General features: G+C 40.4%; 1 protein-coding gene across 1 annotated transcript; it reads left to right on the plus strand.

The window, feature by feature from the left end:
* Positions 1 to 4,138: 4,138 nt before the first annotated feature.
* LOC134574840 (zinc finger protein 184-like) lies at positions 4,139 to 23,012 on the plus strand. Its single transcript, XM_063433898.1, has 11 exons — positions 4,139 to 4,293; positions 7,652 to 7,801; positions 8,097 to 8,285; positions 8,365 to 8,488; positions 8,605 to 9,948; positions 10,966 to 11,048; positions 19,265 to 19,348; positions 20,357 to 20,506; positions 20,927 to 21,109; positions 21,191 to 21,314; positions 21,452 to 23,012. Exons 2-11 carry the CDS (start codon positions 7,724 to 7,726, stop codon positions 22,828 to 22,830), a joined length of 3,738 nt encoding a protein of 1,245 aa, XP_063289968.1. The 5' UTR covers positions 4,139 to 4,293; positions 7,652 to 7,723; the 3' UTR covers positions 22,831 to 23,012.
* The last annotated feature ends 81 nt before the right edge of the window (positions 23,013 to 23,093 follow it).

Raw genomic sequence — 23,093 nt, forward strand, 5'->3', positions numbered from 1 at the left:
GGGTATAGTAAGATGGTGCTGGGACATTGATAATGGTGGGTATAGTAAGATGGTGCTGGGACATTGATAGTGGTGGGTATAGTAAGATGGTGCTGGGACATTGATGGTGGTGGGTATAGTAAGATGTGGTGGGACATTGATGGTGGTGGGTATAGTAAGATGTGGTGGGACATTGATAGTGGTGGGTATAGTAAGATGGTGGTGGGACATTGATGGTGGTGGGTATAGTAAGATGTGGTGGGACATTGATGGTGGTGGGTATAGTAAGATGTGGTGGGACATTGATAGTGGTGGGTATAGTAAGATGGTGGTGAGATATTGGTAGTGGTGGGTATAGTAAGATGTGGTAGGACATTGATAGTGGTGTTGTAGTAAGATGGTGGTGAGATATTGGTAGTGGTGGGTATAGTAAGATGTGGTGGGACATTGATAGTGGGGTTGTAGTAAGATGGTGGTGAGATATTGGTAGTGGTGGGTATAGTAAGATGTGGTGGGACATTGATAGTGGGGTTGTAGTAAGATGGTGGTGAGATATTGGTAGTGGTGGGTATAGTAAGATGTGGTGGGACATTGATAGTGGAGTTGTAGTAAGATAGTGGTGAGATGTTGGTAGTGGTGGGTATAGTAAGATGTGGTGGGACATTGATAGTGGGGTTGTTGTAAGATGGTGGTGAGATATTGGTAGTGGTGGGTATAGTAAGATGTGGTGGGACATTGATAATGGTAGGTGTAGTAAGATGGTGGTGATATATTGGTAGTGGTGGGTATAGTAAGATGGTGGTGAGATATTGGTAGTGGTGGGTATAGTAAGATGTGGTGGGACATTTCTTAGTGTCAGCTAGAGTTATAACTTACACTTCACACCAGCCTGACCTAAAGCTCTGCTCGAAATAATGTTTACTCCATTGAGGGCCAGATGGAGAATGCATTGTAAAACATATTGGTTGTGTAGGGGTTTTATATTATTATATCCTCCCTGTTCTATTTTATTTTTTTTCCTTTCCAATTTCCTACCATTATTTTTCACATCTATTCTGCGTTTTGTTCCTTATCTCCTGGAATTGATTCTCTTTCTAGTTAGAATTTATAAGGAATAAGATTTTTATAATTAGCTATACATCTCTGTACAGGAGTGGTAAATGATGTATACCTTTAAGAGTTAAAATAGTGTCTCATGCATGGGTGAAGTAAAAATATATAAAAAGCTGAATATGTCCTGATAACATTTCATAAAGCTTAACCCAATACTGTTAGAATACCAATGTATAAAAGTCCCAATGCTTAGTCTCTATTTGATACAAGTATCAAAGCAATGTGATGATACAGTTTATGCAATGTTAGCTAGTATCAGTTAGCTCCAGCTATTAGACCAGCTGGGGTTTGTCTACTGAACGAGCTATTTGTATATAGTACAATACCAGTGATGTCTTCTTCAAATATTGTGGTATCAATGTTATGTACACTGCATATAAATAATAGTACTTTAAGATCATATATAATGATCCTAAGTTATGGATATTTCCTCCGTTCTACAAAGAAATAAAGTGGAGATCCATAGTGTTTACCGAGTAGAAGATTTTAATGAAATTGCTGAATTAAAAATGCACTCACAATTTGCAGAATTCTACCAAGTGTTGATGGAAAAGCTAGTTGTTGGGCGCAGTTTTCACAGTCCTACAGTCCGGCCGGTAGGTGAAACAACTGTATGGTGCCGCGTGCATGTCACTGTTCTCCCCTTCTGCGTTCCAAATACAACTTGGTAGTAGTTTGCGGTAAGTGCCGAAAAGTGTTCTGTCCAGAAAAGTACAGAACACTTTTCGGCACTTACCGACAAACGACTACCGTATTACTGAGTTGTATTTGGAACGCAGAACAGGAGAACAGTGACAACCGTATCATCACATTGCTTTGATACTTGTATCAAATTGGGACTTTTATACATTGGTATTCCAACAGTATTGGATTAAGCTTTATGAAATGTTATCAGGACATATTCAGCTTTTTATATATTTTTGCTTCACCCATGTATGAGACACTATTTTAACTCTTTACCACTCCTGGAGACTCATTAGGTAATATCTAATACCATCCTCTCATTCTGCATTTTGGGGATTTTTTAGTGGACTCACTGTTATTTCCAGTTGAGTGGCATCTATAGCCATACTATCTGCTCTAAATTTGAGACCTTCACTCTCCGCTATAATCACATATCTGTACAACCTGTTAGTTTGTTGTTACATTCCTTTTTTCTCTGACAATTGGCTGTCAATCCAATTTTTCATTGTACACTGTGATATAACGATACTGATGGGAATACAGCACAACTTTTTCTATAAAATAAAAAATAAAATAAATGCATAGATGAATAGACTATTTCAGTTTTATTTTATATATAAATCTCAAAGAAACATTTATTAAAATACATGTGCTTATTTACGAGTGAATCATTTAAAACGGCTCTGTCACCTTAAACATGCCTTCCTCCTATTGTTTCATCTTCTCTTTCATAATATGTTCTCAATATCTGATCTGTTTCTCTTTAAAATATAAGACAATGTAGGGACTACTTTGTCTTGTGTGTTTTTCCTTTACTAGACAATTATGACAAAATTGTGCAGTTTAAATTTACACTACAGTCACCAGAACAACTACAGCTAAATAAAGTTGTTGTGGTGTCTTCTGCCTGTCCCTGCAGGCATTTTAATGTAAATATGGTCATTTCAGAGAAAAAGCAGTGTATACATTACTGCATAGGAACACCTCTAGTGCCAGTCACTCAGGCGGCCATTAGAGGTGCTTCATGGGTCAGGGGTGCACAATGTGCAGCCTTGACATTCAGCATCTCCGCGCTCGGCATGAAGATGCTGAATGCTCCTCACAGAGATTCTTTGATTCAATGCATCTCTATGAGGAGATACTGATTGGGCAGGGCAGCGTTTTGACGGCCATGCACAAAAGGCTCCTAATGTTTTCTGGTGTTAAAATTTAATGACCTCCACCAAGAATGCGGAGACATTACCATGTCTGACTGCGAGGAGACCCATGCAGTGCTGGAAAAAAGGTGTGTAAACCAGCTTTTTAACGGGTAAGGGGGCCAGTACCTAAATGACTATTTTTAACCTATAGTCTCAGGAATACACATTTGTATTCATGACACTATAGTGTTCTTTTAAGGCAAGTTTCACTTCCTTAGTCAAGCTAACAAGGGATTGTACAGCGATCCGGAATCTGATGGCGCTATATAAATAATAATAATGAAGCTTGCCTTAAGCCCCACTCGTTGTAAAGTTTGCCAAGTGAAGAAAAATACGGAAGACAAAGTAGTTCCTTCTTTGTCTTATGTTTTAAAGAGAAATAAATCAGACAAGAACAGATTCTGAAAGAAGAATTGGAGATGAAACAGTACATAAAAAAGGTAAGCTTGAGGTGACAGCTCTCATAACACATTTCAATGTTTAGAAAGAGATTGCAGCCAGTCACATACATAATACGGAGGGAAGGCACACATTGAGTCATCTAACGTATAAAATAATTTACTTGTTCTAAAATAGAGATTAATGACTAGTACAATTAAAGTTACATGGTAATAGTTACATGGTTTCGCCTTTGAAATTCAGTGCAGATTTCATACGTACTTGTTTGGTTCCATTATCATGAACCACAAAGTTTAAAATTGGACAACTGTCATCAAATTTCACTGACCAGCGGCAGCTCAGTTTCACTTTCCTGCTGCTGTTGTTGCTTTGAGAAGCTGCAGCAGTTGGTTCTATAATATTAAACTGCAGTTATGCAAATATAATCAAACACAAAATGTCCCGTATTAGGTGTGTATTCGGCTTTGTCATCTTGGCAGTCAGGTTTAGCCTATCCCCTGCTGTGATAAGCCTCTTTGCAAGACCGTGAGTGTAGTCCGGCACAGTGTGCCCTGTATCGCCCCTGAAGCCTACTCCCTTAGCTCCAGATCTCTAAGAGAACCTTGACTTAGTGTCCACTGACCCTTGTTCTCTTGGTGACCAGGTCTGAGTTCCTAGCAAGTAGCCTCCCATATATGAACAATGTCCAGGGTGCGGAACCTTCTGGGTTCCCGGTCCATATTGTGGGGAACAGACTGTGGTGCCGCTAGGCTCTAATTGCCTGTAAGGTCCATGTGTAGATACAAAGCCAGAATTGTGTGCTTATATTATCGAATACTTTAAGGAAGGTATCCTCCCATGTCTACAGTGAATCACTGACATCGGTGGTGTGTGATCCGCTGCCATCTGCAAGCTGAGGATAAGCCCAGAATTTGAATAGGTGAGTGTCTGGTATTGTATTGCTGGAGACAGGGATAACCTGCAGCGGTCCAAAGGTGCGGGGCCCGCTCACAATCAAGCTAGTGGAAGCCGATCAAGGAGGTTTTCTGCCACTCCCATTCAGGTCCACGCTAGGCCAGAATTTGGAAAGTTCAGAGCTCTACAACAGAAGCACACCAATAAGATGCCTGGTGACTCCCGGTCTCTGTTAGGCATCAGCAGGAGAACTTAAATCAGTAATGGTGCTTATTCTATAGGTTTGATTGAGGATCTGAAACTATCTGTGTTTGCCGGCATAGTGGCCAAGTCCCTCCCCATCCTACCCTTTAATGTAAAACATTGCCATTTAGTAGAATCTGCAATGTTTGCATTAAAGGGAAACTGAACCCCTAAAGCACTTTCGCTTGCTGAAATGCTTTGTGTGTCTAGTATGTTCTCATTTAAAAAAAAAGTGCAGATTTCAATAGAAATTGTCACTTTTATAAATTAACCTGGTTACATCTACCTGGCTGTCAATTTAGACAACGGGTCCTGCTGCTTCCTGGTTGCTTAGCTCAGTGGAGCTAATCTCAAGAGGCAGCAATTACCCAGAGCACCTGCCTGGCAAAGACTTCTCATTGAGCTGTATTGGGAAGTCTGTGATTGGACAGCCACAGAAAGTCTAGTAGCATTTATCTACTAATAGCAGCATTTGATTTGAGGGCTGTGGTGTCTGCCTGTCCATAAGTATCTGCAATCCTATGTTTCTCTATCAAAAGCTTCAGATTGATTGAGATTGCAGAAGATGTAAGCAGGTATGACAACAGTAACAGAACCACCTGGGCTCCCCGTGGTTAGCAGTATCTTAATTGTAGAGAGAACTATTTTGTCTCACGCTTGTGATTGTGGCACCCAGTGGCGTACATACCAGGGTCGCAGGGGTCGCGGCTGCAACCGGGCCCGGCCGCCCCTGCGACCCGGTATGGATGTCACTTGGCCAGCCTCTTCTTCTTGGGGGCCCAGGACCCGGCCATCTCAGGGCCCCCCGAGGCTGGCCCTGCTGTCACCCGGCTGGCCGGTCCTGCGGGCCGCGAGGGAGCACTCTCCCCTGAGTGCTTCCTCTTCAGCTCCCTCGCGCACCGCAATGATGCTGGAAGATGACGTCATCTTCCGGCGCCGGTATCAGTACGCGGCGCGCGAGGGAGCTGAAGAGGAAGCACTCAGGGGAGAGTGCTCCCTCGCGCGCCCGCAGGACCGGCCAGCCGGGTGACCGGCCCCCCAGGAGCCCAGCAGCACCATTGGACCCCAGGGAATCCCCTCAGCACTCCAAAAGGTAAGGAGGCTGGGGGGGGTTAAATTAAAAAAAAAATGTTAGTGTGTGTGTTAGTGTTACTGTGAGTGTTAGTGTTACTGTGAGTGTTAGTGTTACTGTGTGTGTTAGTGTTACTGTGTGTGTTAGTGTGTGTTTTACTGTGAGTGTTAGTGTGTGTGTTAGTGTTACTGTGAGTGTGTGTGTTAGTGTTACTGTGTGTTTTACTGTGAGTGTTAGTGGGAGTGTTAGTGTGTGTGTTAGTGTTACTGTGTGTTAGTGTGTGTTTTACTGTGAGTGTTAGTGTGTGTGTTAGTGTGTGTTACTGTGAGTGTTAGCGTGTGTTAGTGTTACTGTGAGTGTTAGTGTGTGTTTTACTGTGAGTGTTAGTGTTACTGTGTGTGTTAGTGTGTGTTTTACTGTGAGTGTTAGTGTGTGTGTTAGTCTTACTGTGAGTGTTAGTGTGTGTTAGTGTTAGTGTGTGTGTTACTGTGAGTGTTAGCGTGTGTGTTACTGTGAGTGTTAGCTTGTGTGTTACTGTGAGTGTTAGCGTGTGTGTTAGTGTTACTGTGAGTGTTAGTGTGAGTGTCAGTGAGTGTGTCTGTTGAGTGTGTCTGCTAGTGAGTGTCAGTGAGTGTGTTACTGTGTGTGTCTGTTACCGAGTGTGTTTGTACGGTATTAGTGAGTCTGTTTGATGTCTGTTAGTGAGTGTGTGTTTTGTAAGTGAGTGTGTATGTATGTCTGTCGCTGAGTGTGTCTCTGTCAGTAAATGCGTGTGTTAGCTAGTGTGTATGCGTCTGTTCGTGAGAGTGTGTATGTGTGTGTCTTCAGCACTTGCCTTTCTCCAGCGCCGGACTCCCTTGGCGCTGGGGATCCCTCCGCCTCTCAGCTCCGAATGCGCATGCACAGCAAGAGCCATGCGCGCATTCAAACCGCCCATAGGAAAGCATTACTCAATGCTTTTCTATGGACGTTCAGTGTCTGAGAATCGCGGAAGCTCCTCTAGCGGCTGTCAGTGAGACAGCCACTAGAGGCTGGATTAACCCTCAGTGAAATGCTTTCAGCTGCAGGGTTAAAACTAGAGGGACCTGACACCCAGACCACTTCATTGAGCTGATGTGATCTGGGTTTCTGTAGTGGTCCTTTAAGTGTGTGTGCATCTGCATGAACTGGTGTACATACCGCGGTCGCAGCCCTGCAAACCCTGCGACCAGGTGCCCGCTGCCATGTGTTGCGGCCCCGGCCCGCACAGAGTAAGCGTGCGGGGGGGGCCCACGGATCAATTTTCGCACCGGGGCCCCATAGGTCATGTGTACGCCACTGGTGGCACCCTGCACTGTATTTAAACTTTTTCTTTCTATACAGTCTCGAGGATGGGCCGCAGAGCAGATCCTTTAACCCCTTAAGGACCAAACTTCTGGAATAAAAGGGAATCATGACATGTCAGACATGTCATGTGTCCTTAAGGGCTTAAAGAAGAAACAAAGTGAGGTGTATACCCAGATTCAAGTGCAGCAGACAGCTGACCCTCTCAGCCAATCACAGACACTCATTGCTGCTCAGGCTAACGATTCCTCAATAGTCGAAGCAGCACAGAGGGGATAGTTACTAGCAGAATGAGAGCACCAGGAGACTCCAGGCACTATAACCACTTCTCTTTAATAAAGGGACAGCAGAATACAAAAAAAACTAAACTATCTTTCTATTTTTGCTAATAGCATATATTTATAATTGTCTATATAATGTGCTAACATATGGGTCTTCTCTGGTTAATAGCAGATTCTTGGTCCAGGGAGCAGGTTATTTATACAGACAGTGTTACATTGAGATAAAAAGTGTAAAAGACAGTGATTGCATCAAGTGCAGTCTGGTGTATGGTAGATCGCTGTGTACCATGGCTCAGGAATAGCATGAAAATAAACATAGACCTTTTATCAATGTCAGAGTTACACGTGTACCTTCAAACTGGAGATTGAGATGTGTTGTTTGTTCTTTATTCAGAGACATTTACATACTTATTGTATGTTACATTCATTTTGAATTGAAGTAAAGCCTCAATCTCTAATCACAGAGACGGCAATTAATCAATCCCTTGTACACGGAGCAAAGCCTATTCTCCGGCCATCGGAGTAACCCTGTAATAATGAACAAGGACAGGAATCAGATGAATGAGAGGATCTTGGATCTCACACTGGAGATCATCTTCCTGTTGACCGGAGAGGTGAGAGATTCTGGGAATTCCAGTGAATTGACATTTCTAGAGCATAAACATAGTTTGGAGTTTTGTTGTGTTTTTTAACTAAAGTTTGAGAAGTTATTTAATGTAATATTTTAAGGGCAGATTCTACTGACATCTGTCAAGTAGGTAAATAAATGCCCCAAGGTGCAACAAATCTTATTTTGAAATTAGTAGATTCCAGGTTGTAAGAACGAAAGATCCTGACAAAGCTAATGAGTGGGATTGTGCTGCATAAGATACGTATATTTGTCTGTGTTGGTGTCACTCTCCATATTAGGTTCACATGTTTGCCAAGAAGCCTGGAGAGCATCTCAATCACAGCAGCAGTCTCCCTGCATCTGAAAAATCGGACCGGATCCAGGGCCCCTCCAGCACGGTGCCTCCACCTCATTCACTGAATGAGGGAAACAATAACCAGAAGATCCTGGAACTGACCAATCAGATCACCCAGCTGCTGACTGGAGAGGTGAGGCTGCTGGGAATGGGGCATTATACAGTAAACCCAAGGGCTGTGTCTGGATAGTGACTGTATCATTATATGTCAGGTTCCTATAAGGTGTGAGGATGTCACTGTCTATTTCTCCGTGGAGGAGTGGGCGTATCTAGAAGGACACAAGGATCTCTACAAGGACGTAATGATGGAAAGTCACCAGACCCTCAGCTCACTGGGTAAGTTAAGGTTTATTACTCATATATTTTTCAATATAATATGCACAGGAAATGATTAATGTACTTTAGCTTGAGGTAATTTGTCAGCTATGAATGTAATTTTTTTTCTCCCCCAGAATATAAATCTGCATCGGATGGATTACACGTTTCTGGTTGTTTGTCTGACTTTGCAACCAATGAATCTGGACATAAAATTGACAAATATAGTAATATCATCAAAACAATGAAAAACCAGACTGAATCCATAGAATGTGTCTCTCAGGAATCCCCGTTAAATATTGAAGAAAATTGCCAAGATTTGGAAATTGATACACTTACGGGATGTTACACAGGATATATATCAGCCTCCTGTAAAGAAGGAAATTTCACAGACTCTGACAGTTACACACCTACAGAATATCCACCTAAAAATATTAAGGAAGAATCGGCATCATGTGAAGCCAGAACCAGCACCGATGTTTATACACCCAAAGCAGACAAACAAAACTATACATCAAATTATAACTCATCACACGAAGGAAATCTTAGAGACGATGACATTTATGCAACAACAGAACATTTGGAAACAGAATACCTATCTACTCATATTAAGGAGGAATCAGCTGTGTGTGAAGTGATTGTCACAGACGATCATAATTATATTCTTTCAGAACCTACAAAGACGGAGGACGAGTTTGGTTATGATGAACATAGTCTAAAGTCACCTGAAAAAAACAAGACATTCTTAAGTGAATGTAAAGAACCTGATAAAAATATTGATCCTAACTCTGATATATATCCTAAAACCCAAGAGGCAATGTATGATTGGTCTGAGCCTACAAAAGGGTTTTTGGAGCATGTTCTAGGTCCTTCAACTCTATCAAAAAAGGAGATCGCTACATCAGAAATGGAAAATGTCTTATTTTACACATCTGGCAGCGCTAAACATGTGCAAAATACCAAAGAGAAACCTTTTTCATGTTCTGAATGTGGGAAATTTTTTAGTGTAAAACGTAGTCTTACTAAGCATAAGACTATACACATAGGGATAAAACCATATAAATGCCTGGAATGCGGGAAATGTTTCAGGGTGAAACACAGTCTTACTGTACATCAGAGGATTCACTCAGAAGAGAGACCGTTTGAATGCCCTGAATGTGGGAAATGTTTTAGGCTGAAGCACAGTCTCACGGTGCATCGGAGGATTCACACAGGAGAAAGACCATTTGTATGTGCTGAATGCTGGAAATGTTTTAGGAGAAAGGACGAACTTACTAAGCATCAGAGAATTCACCGAAAAGAAAAACCATATAAGTGCACTGAATGTGGGAAATGTTTTAGCCAAAAAGGAAATCTTGCTTTGCATACATCGGTTCACACTGGAGAAAAACCATTTAAATGCTCTGAATGTGGGAAATGCTGTAGGCTAAAGTATGACCTTATTAAGCATCAAAGGGTTCACCAGAAAGAAAAAGACATTTAACTGCTCTGAATGTAGGAAGTGTTTTATCCAGACCGCTCATTGTGCTTCACATAAATGGGTCACACGAGCGAGAAAATATAATCAGGATGATTTACTAAAGTGTGAATTCAATGTGTATTTCAAATTTAAAGGAACACTATAGTCACCTAAACAATTTTAACTTAATGAAGCCGTTTTAGTGTATAGATCATGTCTCTCAGGTTTCACTGCTCAATTCACTGTCATTTAGGAGTTAAATCACTTTGTTTCTGTTTATGCAGCCCTAGCCACATCTACCTTGGCTATGATTGACTGAGCCTGCATGAAAAAAAACTGGTTTCACTTCCAAACAAATGTAATTCACTTTAAACAATTTTATCTCTTGCTCTGTAAATTGCAATAGCTGCTTGATCCAAGGAGACATCTGACTGCTATGTTGGGGTCAAGAAGGAATTTTTTTATAGTTTGTTGCAAAATTGGAAGCGCTTCAGACTGTTTTTTTTTTTTTGCCTTCTTTTGGATCAACAGCAAAAACATATGTGAGGAAGGCTGAACTTGATGGACGCAAATCTCTTTTCAGCTATGTAACTATGTACCTTTAATCACATTCAGGAGGCTCTTGCGGGGTCTAGCAAGCTATTAACATAGCAGGGGATCAGAACATCTAAATTAAACAGAATTAGCAATAAAGAAAGGATAAACATTAGATGACTCTTTACAGGAAGTGTTTAGGAAGGCTGTGCAAGTCACATGCAAGGAGGTAGTAAGACTACGGTTCATAAACAAAGGGATTCAACTCCTAAATGGCAGAGAATTGAGCAGTGATACTGCTGGGGCATGATCTATACACCAAAACTGCTTCATTAAGCTAAAGTTGTTTTGGTGACTATAGTGTCCCTTTAAGGCCAGAGTAGCTGAATAGAAAGCATAGCAACTTTAGCGCATGTTTCTAATTTGACTGTTTTGACCTTAAATTTGAAATTCACTTGGAAATCACCTTGAATTTAGCGAATAACCTTGTATATTTGTTTTAAAGGGGGAAGTTCTTCACAAGTCACTCACGTCTTGCTAAACATCAAAGTAGAGAAAGATGAGAAAAACCCTTTTGTTGGTGAGAATGTGGGTTTTCTTATAGTAATCACTTAATAAATAAATACTCGACTATGAAGTTCCTGCTAATGTTTCAAACCTCCAGGTTTTCCAACTTCTGAAGTAAATGCAATTGATCCATTGATTTTAAAAGGGAGCTGAACCTATCCCATACACCCCTGGACAGCATATTATTCAGTAAGGGACAGCGGTTCCACCGGAGCTTGTGCTTAAGCTAATAGCAGCCACATCATTAATTATATCAGCTGACTGACAATTCCCATTTACTTTGGATCTCATTCCTTAGGCTTTCTGTCATGTAGCAGTACTTGAACCAACACCTAGCATAGTGTAATGATATACAGGATAGAAGACGTAGTCCTGGTCGTTAGCATTCAGTGTTTAACGCAATAATAAATCCCAATCGAAAAGTCAAGGTACAAGCCAAGTACCATGACAGGAAAGGTGCATGGTAATGATTAGCCAGAGCCTGGATACAAGAGAGCAGGGTAGTTGAGACAGAGCCAGGTCAAAATCCCAAAAGATCCCTATGAACATGAACACTCTATAGACCAGACCACGGCACTGGCTTCATATCTGAATGGGGCTTAAATAGGTATTCTGAAATAGGCGCTGCTTGTGTTGTTCCTGTGTCCTCAGAGTGTGTCTGGGTGTCAATAACAGATTTGATGCCACGGATTCTGTGTTAGTTTACACTCAGATTACACCATCATGCATGACCAAAATTGGCACCAAAATTATGTAGGACAGTTGAGACAACACCGGATTGGGCCGGTGCCATCACACTCTCATTGGTCAGTGCCACAATTATCTCATGTCTGTAGGTCCCATACGCTCCCTTTAAATGTATATATGTGAACGCCACTAGTTCACATCCTGGAGAATTCCTGTGTGCTGTATCTTCATTATCATGCTTTGTATTCAGCTCCATTGATATCAAAAAGCAGTTCACTAAGACAATGACTAACTGAATAACTGCTAAGCTGCAAACATAGCTCCCACACTCCCAACTGCTTTCTTTGCCTGTTGGTCATGCTCTTTACACATACTGCCTGGCAGAACTGCACCCAGAGATGCTGGGGAGATTATTCCCATAATTTTCCGGGTGCTTTTTTAAGTGAGAGAACTGAGAATTCCACTGCTCTGTTCTCTCCTCTTGCTCCTTCACATTGTGCTTGGGGGCTTTGGGTGCTGTCTTATTCCAGCTCTGTCTCTTAAAGGAGCGTTAAAAGAAAACTGAGCAACGAAATGCTAAACTTCCAGGGATGCTATTGTGTGGACAAAATTAGAGTATCCCAACGCTCCTTGGCGATCAAATATAACTAATAAACTCATACACACAACACATTAGTGTGAATTGTGCTGCCGTGGTACGCTTACACACATCGCATGTTGTGTTTTATTGCTGTGGAACTTAGTTAGACACTAGTACACACCAAATGTTACTGTAAGTTTAATTACTGTGAAGCTCTGGTGCATTCACACAGTTGCATTCTCTGGAGGCAACCCACCGTCAGCCTCACTGTGACCGAACCAATATTTTTGGAAACTCTGGGTATCCAGCCATCGTCTTTTGCTGTACTAGACGACCAAGCCGCACAGAGTTATACACATTGAAGCATGGCAGTGGTAATTATTCACTGGTAATCAAATAATTAAACTTAGCTATACTTTAACCATAAATATTACACTTTTTATCTATCAGTATTGTATGTAAATAATTATTTTGTTAGATCAGGCTTATGGCAAAATTAGTTGAGAAATTGACTGGTTAGAAATATTACTGTGTCTTATATGACTGCTCCCTGGATCTGGGCTTCACAATGAAAAATTAACCTTAAGCTATAGCGTGGGAAACCTTTTCTATACAAGATTAACCTCCTGGTGGAAACAATCTGAAAGACACATTGTAAGGAAACCTGGTATATCAAATACCCATTCGGTAGTTTCCTCCTGAATGGCCAGAGTATCAGTGATTATAACTCTCCGTTCTGCTAAATAGAATAAGTGATTCCCTTACGAATAACAGCTTCCCAAGTAGATTCCCTTAGTAAAGTAGACCGATACCCAAACATCAGCCGAAGTCTAGATGAATGGTACAACAGAACTGAAGTTTAATGATGCCACACTGGCTTTTTTGCAAGTCCCCGTGCAAGGGGACCTCCCACAGTAACATAAATCATGCAGCCAAACATAAGCAAAGAAATACTTAAACACTTCCAGTACAAACATACAATTCCCTCCCCTCGACCTGGAGATAATCAAGTCTGATAAAGTAATAACTTAATTATCTCCAGGCAGAAAATGTTCAATTTTACCCAACTTTCAGAACACCCCTTAAAACATAAGTTATCCCCACAAAAGTCATATCCCCTGATAGCCCTGATCTGGGTTACCAACATATCCAAAAATCACCCAAATCAGTTCAGGGGCTTTCGAATTTCGTGGAAGTCTTAGGTGACCGGCTAACCACTAGGCTCCTGCCCAAAACAATTCCACAAGTTTGGTGGGTTTTGCCGGTCTAGTTCGTAAAGTTACAAAAACCGAATAATCCCACGAGCGGTTCCCCTGGCTCCAAGCAGCGATTGTTCCCCTCATTTGTATGCACAAAAGTACCGAACAGCGCTCTCCTACGTTTGGTACCGGTGTTCGGGAAGTTGAGTGTCCGATTTTAGTTCCAGACACTCGACGACCAAGTCCCGCTGCCTTTGTTCGCATAAGGGAGAGGGCTTAATTGAGGTACGCTTTGAAGTTAACGAGCCAAGGGGGTGGTCTCTGTTCGGTAGTTACAACTACCGAATGAAGGAAAATAAAATAAACAAAAGAACTTAGTGATTTTTTTACACACATGTTGGTTTAACCACTTAAGGACCAAACTTCTGGAATAAAAGGGAATCATGACATGTCACACATGTCATGTGTCCTTAAGGGGTTAAACTACTGCTTTTCCTAATATTACAACTTTTATAGTGAACTCTGTAAAAAACTTGTACTTGCAGAGTTTTTATTGCTGTGGAGCTCTGTTAGACACTGATACACACTGCAAGTTACTGTATGTTTTTGCTGTGGAGCTCTGTGATGCACACACAGTCTCTAGAGCAGGGGTCAACCCATGGCACGTGAGGATGCTGGGCCCAAATTGGACCAGTTCTGGAGATCTTCTCAGCTTTCCAGCTCCTTGTGATTCTTGTGGATACTGAGAGTGGCTGCAGGTTACCATGTCAATGCTCTGTCCCACCAGAAACGTACCATAGTGGAGACAGAAGCAGAAGTAATCTGTAGCCATTAAAGAGTGCTGGCTACAAGTTACACCACCGGACCACCAGGCATCAATGAGGATTCATGCCGCACTTCCTGGCAAAAGAGAGGAGGGCATAAAAACCTTTCTAATAACTGTTTTTTTGTAATTAAAGCTATATTTATTGAAGAGATATAGACCCCCACAACACTCCTGCAGACATCACACACAATCCCTCAAAACTCTAGACAGCCTACACCGTACATAGAAGTATGACACGCAGTCTATATGCACATGTTGAACATTACAGACCGCAAACACACATTCATAGCACATCAGACAGCCCACATAAACATACACAATACTGTAAACCGCTTACATATAACACCACAATCACAATACTACAAAACATCCCAAATAAAAGCACTTAAGGGACCACTATAGGCACCCAGAGCATTTCAGCTTATTGAAGTAGTGTGGGTGCAGTGTCCCTTTTTCACTTAGAGAAACTGTAATGTTTACATTGCAGCACTAAGTCTGCCTCCAGTGATTGTCTACCAGACAGCCACTGGAGGCGCTTCCTGGATTCCTCATGTCATTCCTCACATCCTCATGTCCTCTGCATAAGGACGTTCAGCGTCAGCTATTTCCCCATAGGAAAGCATTGATTCCAAGCATGGATATGACGAGGCCTAATGTGCTCTTTCCACTCGCCGTGCCTGACCATTAGCGCCTGTTCGTCGAGATAAGTCAGTGGAGGTGGAGCTGCGACCCTCGGTGCTGGGATCAGTTAAGTAAATAATAGGGGAAAGGAGGCGCTAGGGAGTGATAGGGCCAGGAATTCATCTTTGTATTCCTGGCACTATAGTATCCATTTAATATCACAGACAAACCTCCCCCCACCCACAGACAGCCTACATGCATACATAACACAACAGGCTGCCCACATACATGCGCAATACCACAAACAGCCCACGCGCACACAACCTCACACGTGGATGCAATTCTCCAACATACATAAATGCTACCTTACAAAAATAGAGCCTGCAGCCTAAGGGACTTAAGAGTTTCACTTCGGCACAGTGTTATTGTATGAAATATGATATAATATGAATAATAAAAATTACAAATTAAATTATACATTTTAATATAAAAAATACTTTATATTGAATATTTTAACAAAATTTATAAAAAAAAAAAGATAATACATATGTTAGAGTGATTAAACTATTATACCTCTGACAACGCATTGCATTGTTTTACAAAAGGTACTTCAGCCTATCATTTAGCTTACTAATAAAGGCACGCGCTGAGTGATTTTATAACAGGGTTTACTTACGACAATATAAACAGTGTTACACTGGTATCGGCACTTTTGAAGTTCAAATGCAAAATGGGAAAGAATTGTATGGCTTTGCACAAGCTCTTCTGTCCATTCTCAGGGTGGAGTGTCCTGCCCAATTATTATTATTATTATGTTATTTATATAGCGCCATCAAATTCCGCAGCGCTTTACAATGGGTGGACGAACAGACATGTAGTTGTAACCAGACAAGTTGGGCACACAGTAACAGAGGGGTTGAGGGCCCTGCTCAATGAGCTTACATGCTAGAGGGAGTTGGGTGAAATGACACAAAAGGTAAGGATAGTATTAGACTAGTGACAGTTGCAGAAGAGGAATCAGTCGGGAGCTATTAAAGGAACACTATAGTCACCTAAATTTATTTAGCTAAATAAAGCAGTTTTAGTGTATAGATCATTCCCCTGCAATTTCACTGCTCAATTCACTGTCATTTAGGAGTTAAATCACTTTGTTTCTGTTTATGCAGCCCTAGCCACACCTCCCCTGGCTATGATTGACAGAGCCTGCATGAAAAAAAACTGGTTTCACTTTCAGATGTGATTTACCTTAAATAATTGTATCTCAATCTCTAAATTGAACTTTAATCACATACAGGAGGCTCTTTCAGGGTCTAGCAAGCTATTAACATAGCAGGGGATAAGACAATCTTAATTAAACAGAACTTGCAATAAAGAAAGCCTAAATAGGGCTCTCTTTACAGGAAGTGTTTATGGAAGGCTGTGCAAGTCACATGCAGGGAGGTGTGACTAGGATTCATAAACAAAGGGATTTAACTCCTAAATGGCAGAGGATTGAGCAGTGAGGCTGCAGGGGCATGTTCTATACACCAAAACTGCTTCATTAAGCTAAAGTTGTTCAGGTGACTATAGTGTCCCTTTAAAAGTTTAATTGATAAAACATTCATGAGCAGTTTAACCCCTTAAGGACCGAGGACGGTTCAGGACCGTCATCGGCATTTTTGCATTGCCGACCGAGGACGGTCCTGAACGTCCTAACGGTCCAATGTACTTACCCGATCGCCGTCGTTCCCCCGGCGGCGATCGGCGGTGCTCCCGGTGTGGGGAGACTGCCTGCAGCCCAGACAGTCTCCCCATGGCGGTTTAGGACCCCTGTGGCCATGTGATCGCCCAACAGGGCGACCACATGGTCACAATAGGTGTCCTAGTCTCTGCCTGCAGGGGGACTGTCTGTGCTGACAGGCAGTCTCCCTGCTTAGTGTAAAATCATAAAAAAAATAAAGTTTAAAGTTAATAAATAAAAATAATAATTATATATGTGTGTATATATATATATATATATATGATATATAGACTTATATTATATATATATAATATACGTCTAAATATCATATATATAATGTCATACTAAGTGTATTTTTATATTAATATGTACATATATTAATATAAAAATACACTTATAATTAAATTACACACGCGTATATATATAATATATATAATAACTATATATATTGTATATATATTATTATAAACTACAAATAATAAGTAATTTAAATTAAACTAAAAAAATTAAAAATAATAATAAAAATTTAAAAAAAAATTATATATCTATACGAAATTTTATTCTAACTGTATTTTGATATTAATATATATATATTTATATCAAAATACACTTAGAATGAAATTGTATATATATCTATGTATATATAAATAAATAAAAAGAATACGAACTATTCATATGTCCATATACAAAATTACATAAATAATTATATAAATATACACGTAGACTTCAAATATATAAATATGCATATATATTTAAATTCTACGTGCGTATTTATGTAATATTTTTACATAATTAAGTTATTTTATTGATTGCAATTTAAGGGACCTGCCTGCCAACCCAGGCCGAAAGTCCAGAGAATTTAATTTGCTATCACTGTATTTTACCCTGTAACGTTCTACGACACCCTAAAACCTGTACATGGGGGGTACTGTTTTACTCGGGAGACTTCGCTGAACACAAATATTAGTGATTCAAAACAGTAAAACATATCACAGCGATGATATTGTCAGTGAAAGTTACTTTTTTTTTTATTTTTCACACACAAACAGCACTTTTACTGATGATATAATTGTTGTGATACATTTTCCAGTTTTGAAACACTAATATTTGTGTTCAGCAAAGTCTCCTGAGTATAACAGTACCCCCCATGTACAGGTTTTATAGCGTTTTTGAAAGTTACAGGGTCAAATATATGGGTCATATTTTTACATTGAAAATGGCCAGGCTGGTTACGTTGCCTTTGAGAGCGTATGGTAGCCCAGGAATGAGAATTACCCCCATGATGGCATACCATTTGCAAAAGTAGACAACCCAAGGTATTGCAAATGGGGTATGTCCAGTCTTTTTTAGTAACCACTTAGTCACAAACACTGGCCAAAATTAGCGTTCAATTTAGTTTTTTACTTTTTTCACACACAAACAAATATGAACGCTAACTTTGGCCAGTGTTTGCGACTAAGTGGCTACTAAAAAAGTCTGGACATACCCCATATTGAATACCCTGGGTTGTCTACTTTAAAAAAAAATATGTACATGTGGGGTGTTTTTCAGCGATTTATGACAGATAATAGTGTTACAATGTCACTATTGATACATTTTAAAAATATAGGTTTTGAAACCGCAATATCCTACTTGTACCTATAGCCCTATAACATGCAAAAAGCATGTAAACACTGGGTATTTTTAAACTCAGGACAAAATTTGGAATCTATTTAGCAGTTTTTTTCATTCGCTTTTGTAGATGAGTAAAATATTTTTTACATAAAAGTCAAAAAACATGTATTTTTTTCAATTTTTCATCATATTTTCTCATTTTTTTTAAATTAAATTACATGAGATTATATAAATAATGGTATGTAAAGAAAGCCCCTTTTGTCCTGAAAAAAACAATATATAATTTGTATGGGAACAGTAAATGAGGGAGCGGAAAATTACAGCTAAACACAAACACCACAAAAGTGTCAAAAAGATGCCTGGTCGCAAATGTACAACATCGCAAAAAAAGTCCGGTCCTTAAGGGGTTAAGCCTAGAGGTCGGGAAGCACCAGATGGCTCCTCGCACCATAACAACTACATTTTGATGAAGTTATTATGGTGCCTGGATTTTTCCTTTAAAGTAACAGGGCACAGGCTATGCATCATCCCACATTGCATATTACAATATATTATATAGCAGAGCCTAACAGGTTGGTTTAGTATCTTTACTCTGAGAGATTGATTCACTATAATCTATTAAATGACTCTCCCACCCTCCCATTACATTCCCAACACAGCACTGATGGCTGGCTAACCACTGGCACTCCAGCTGCTGGGGACTCCAATTCCCATCATGCTCTGCCAGGTGTATGGCTGGATGTGTGTGCTAGGAGTGGGCAGTCAGTCACTGTGACTATATTACAGATAAATCTTACAGAGAGATCACACAGGCTCCTAATACATGCTATATACAGCTAACACTGGCTTTCTATCACACCGGCTGCCTCGGCACCATCACCACTGACACATTGCAATTAATGACACAGCAAACCCGGAAGCAGTTGGAACGCAGAGCTTACCCATGAATGGAACGCAAACAGGAAGTGACAGCTATCCTTAACCCGGAAGTGGTGGGGCGGAGTCTGCGTGCTGAGCGTGGTGATTGTCCCCTGTTTAACACACATTGCACAGTCCGTGTACCGCGAGGGAAAGGTAATCAGACTGCATGTCACCCTGGACGGATCCATTATGGCGGGGGGAGGGGGGTCTCCAGCAATAACACTACCAGTGATGGGGGTTTATCCTCCTTGGGATCAGCCATTACATTGAGGGGGGCCACACACATTGAGGGGGGTCACACACATTGAGGGGGGTCACACACATTGAGGGGGGCTACACACATTGGGGGGGGGCTACACACATTGGGGGGGGCTACACACATTCAGGGGGGGCTACACACATTCAGGGGGGGCTACACACATTCGGGGGGGCTACACATCACCATATATATATATCTTTTTATATATACAAATAATTGTATATAATATTTTAAAGAAAGTGTTTTTTTTAAAAAGTATCAGATTTTACAAAAATAAATTTGAGATTACAGACTGATACAAATAGAGTTACACAGTAATTGTCACTTGATTTGGGGTTAGGAATTCAGGGCTGTCTGGGTGGAATGTTTTATTGTACAAACTATCTAATTTCTTCACAAAATGGAGAATAACCTCCCTCTTCTTTCCCAATGGAGACCGTGCCTCTTGTACATAAAGTAAATGCACACAGTAATAACAAATTCATGTATGCAATAATGCAATACATTTACAGTGTGCTTTGCACTGTGGGATTTATTTATTGAACACTGAATTGTTAAATAGTGAATAAACCCCGTTATCTTAGCATTTCATTTTGTATAAATAGGTGTTAAGTGTTCTGTACTGTGTCAAATAAAGTCCTGGGATTATAAACATATGAGATTTTGTCGGATTTTCTTTGTAATGGGGCGGAGGGATGTCTATGTCAGCAGTATGAATATGTACTGAGACCTTTCTATAAATGTCAAAGGTGCACAGTGCCTCCTCTCTGCTGGGTAGCGCAGAGATGGAGATACACATAACACATTTCTGTTTATTCAGAAGCATTTACAAATACATTGCCACTTGCATTGTACATTAGTGCTGAGCAGAATTAAATTAGAATGCATATCTCTAATTACAGGGACTGCACTCAGTGGATCCCTTGTACAGGGAGCAGAGTCCATTCTCACAGCTTCTAGGTAACTCTGTGATCATGAACAAGGACGTCAATCAGGTGGCTAAGAGGATCTTGGATCTCACCCTGGAGATCATCTACCTGCTGACTGGAGAGGTGAAGCATTCTGGGGCTTTATTTCGATTCACGTAGAACATATTATAAAGAGACACTGAGTGCCATAACCATACCAATGCTGAGATTGTCTGCCATTGAATAATGTCCAAACTTGGTATAAGTTGGTATGATTATGCGGAATAATGAACTTCTGCTTTACCATAGCAGCTCAGATGTACGCCGTATAGAAGTGTGGGACCCCTGGCATCATAACTACTGCAGCATGCATAAGTGGCTATGGTGCTTAGAGTATTCCTTTAAGGTTTTTTTTTGGAGGGTTTGTAAAGATTCATTTTAGAATACAATTTTAAGGGCAGATTCTAATGAACAAAGGTGTAGGAAGTAAATCAGGAGAAATAAAGCAAGATTGTTACAGAGGAGAAATGTGTTTACCTGTGTTGGTGCGACTCTTGATATTAGGTTCACATGTTTGTGAAGAAGCCAAGGGAGTATTTTAATCACAGCAGCAGTCTGCCTGCATTCAGAAAATCCCATAGAGCTCCGAGCCCCAGCACTGTGCCTCCACCTCACTCACTTGAGAAAAACAATGATCAACGGATCCTGGAACTGACCAATCAGATCATCCAGCTGCTGACTGGAGAGGTGAGGCTGCTGGGAATGGGACATTATACAGTAAAAACAAGGGATGTGTCTGGATAGTGACTGTATCATTGTGTGTGTCAGGTTCCTATAAGGTGTGAGGATGTCGCTGTCTATTTCTCCATGGAGGAGTGGGAGTATCTAGAAGGACACAAGGATCTATATAAGGATGTGATTATTGGGAATCAAGAGCCGTACAGACCATCTGGTAAGATATGATTTATTATCATAATTCTCTTTTTCACAAAATTACCAAGTAAATGTTTCTGAAGAAATGTACAGGAAATTAGATATATAATGCGCTAGTTCTTTAAATAACTTTCCAACTATTAATGTTTCTTCCAGAAGATAAGTCTACATCTGATGAATTCCACACCGCTTTTTATTTACCTGACTTTGGAACCAAAGATGAATCAAGTCTGAAATCCAATAAGGCAGAAAATTATCAGAAAATCAGAAGATCAAAGAGAAGGCAGACTAAGTCTATAGTACATTTATCTCAAGAATCTCCGTTAGATAAGGAAGACATTGAAACACCCACAGAATATAAACAAGCAGAATATTTGTCTACTCATGTTAAGCAGAAATCCACCTCGTATAAAGGAGACCTTACAGGCACTGACGCTTATACATGCACAGATAATACACAGCCAACTTTGAACAAATTCGTAATTGAAAAGAGGAAGCCTGAGCAATGTATTAATCCTAAATCTGTAAAATCTCCCAAGAACCCAGTGGAAATGTTCAACTGCTCTGCAGAGTCAGACTCTGTTTTACATGAGATGCATCACAGACAAGATAAACAGTTTTCATGTTCTGAATGTGGGAAATGTTTTAGGCTAAAACATGATCTTATTAAACATCAAAGGATTCACACAAGGGAAAAACGCTTTAAATGCACAGATTGTGGGAAATGTTTTACACGGGCTTTATATCTATCTTCACATAAAGTGATTCACACAGGAGAAGGGACATTTAAATGCAATGAATGTGGCAAGTGTTTTACCCGAGCTGCACATCTTGCTTCACATAACATGATGCACACTGGAGAGAAACCATTTAAATGCAATGAATGTGGAAAGTGTTTTAGTCAGGCCGGACATCTTGCTTCGCATAAAATTATTCACACAGGAGAAAAACCATTTAAATGCTCTGAATGCGGGAAATGTTTTACTCGCGCTGCACATCTTGCATCACATAAAATGGTCCACACAGGAGGGAAACCATTTAAATGCTCTGAATGCGGGAAATGTTTTACGCGCGCTGCACATCTTGCATCACATAAAATGATTCACACGGGAGGGAAACCATTTAAATGCGATGAATGTGGGAAATGTTTCAGCGTGTTGCATAATCTCATTACACATCAGAAGATTCACACCGGGGAAAAAACTTTTAAATGTGATGAATGTGGGAAATGTTTTATACTCAAGCATAATCTAATTGCACATCGGAGTATTCACACCGGTGAGAAACCATTCGAGTGTGCAGAATGTGGGAAATGTTTTAGGCTCAAGTATGTTCTAACGATGCATCAGAGGATTCACACAGGTGTAAAACCATTTAAATGCACTGAATGTGGAAAATGTTTTACTCACAGCTCAAATCTTTCCTCACATAAAATGCTTCACAGAGGAGAGAAACCGTATAAATGCAATGAATGTGGGAAATGTTTTAGCCGAAGCACACATCTTGCAAAACATAAACTGATTCACACAGCATAAAGTTGCACCTTATCACTTTAATAATATGCAGCATTGCACTAGGGGTTTTATTTTTGTCAGTAATATGTTACTGAAATGTTTTTGGAGCAAGCAATGGGACATTAATCATTGTTATGTCGGTTTGAATAATGATTTCTATGAGTTTGAAACGGTTTCTCATAGTCCACATTGTGTTAAACATAATAAAGACTTTATTTTAAATATGAAATATATTCGCATAATACAGTTGAACATCCGATGAAGTGGTGTAGTTGAATGTGAAG

The sequence above is a fragment of the Pelobates fuscus genome, chromosome 10 (genome assembly GCF_036172605.1).
Source record: "Pelobates fuscus isolate aPelFus1 chromosome 10, aPelFus1.pri, whole genome shotgun sequence".
In the NCBI taxonomy this organism is placed as follows: domain Eukaryota; kingdom Metazoa; phylum Chordata; class Amphibia; order Anura; family Pelobatidae; genus Pelobates; species Pelobates fuscus.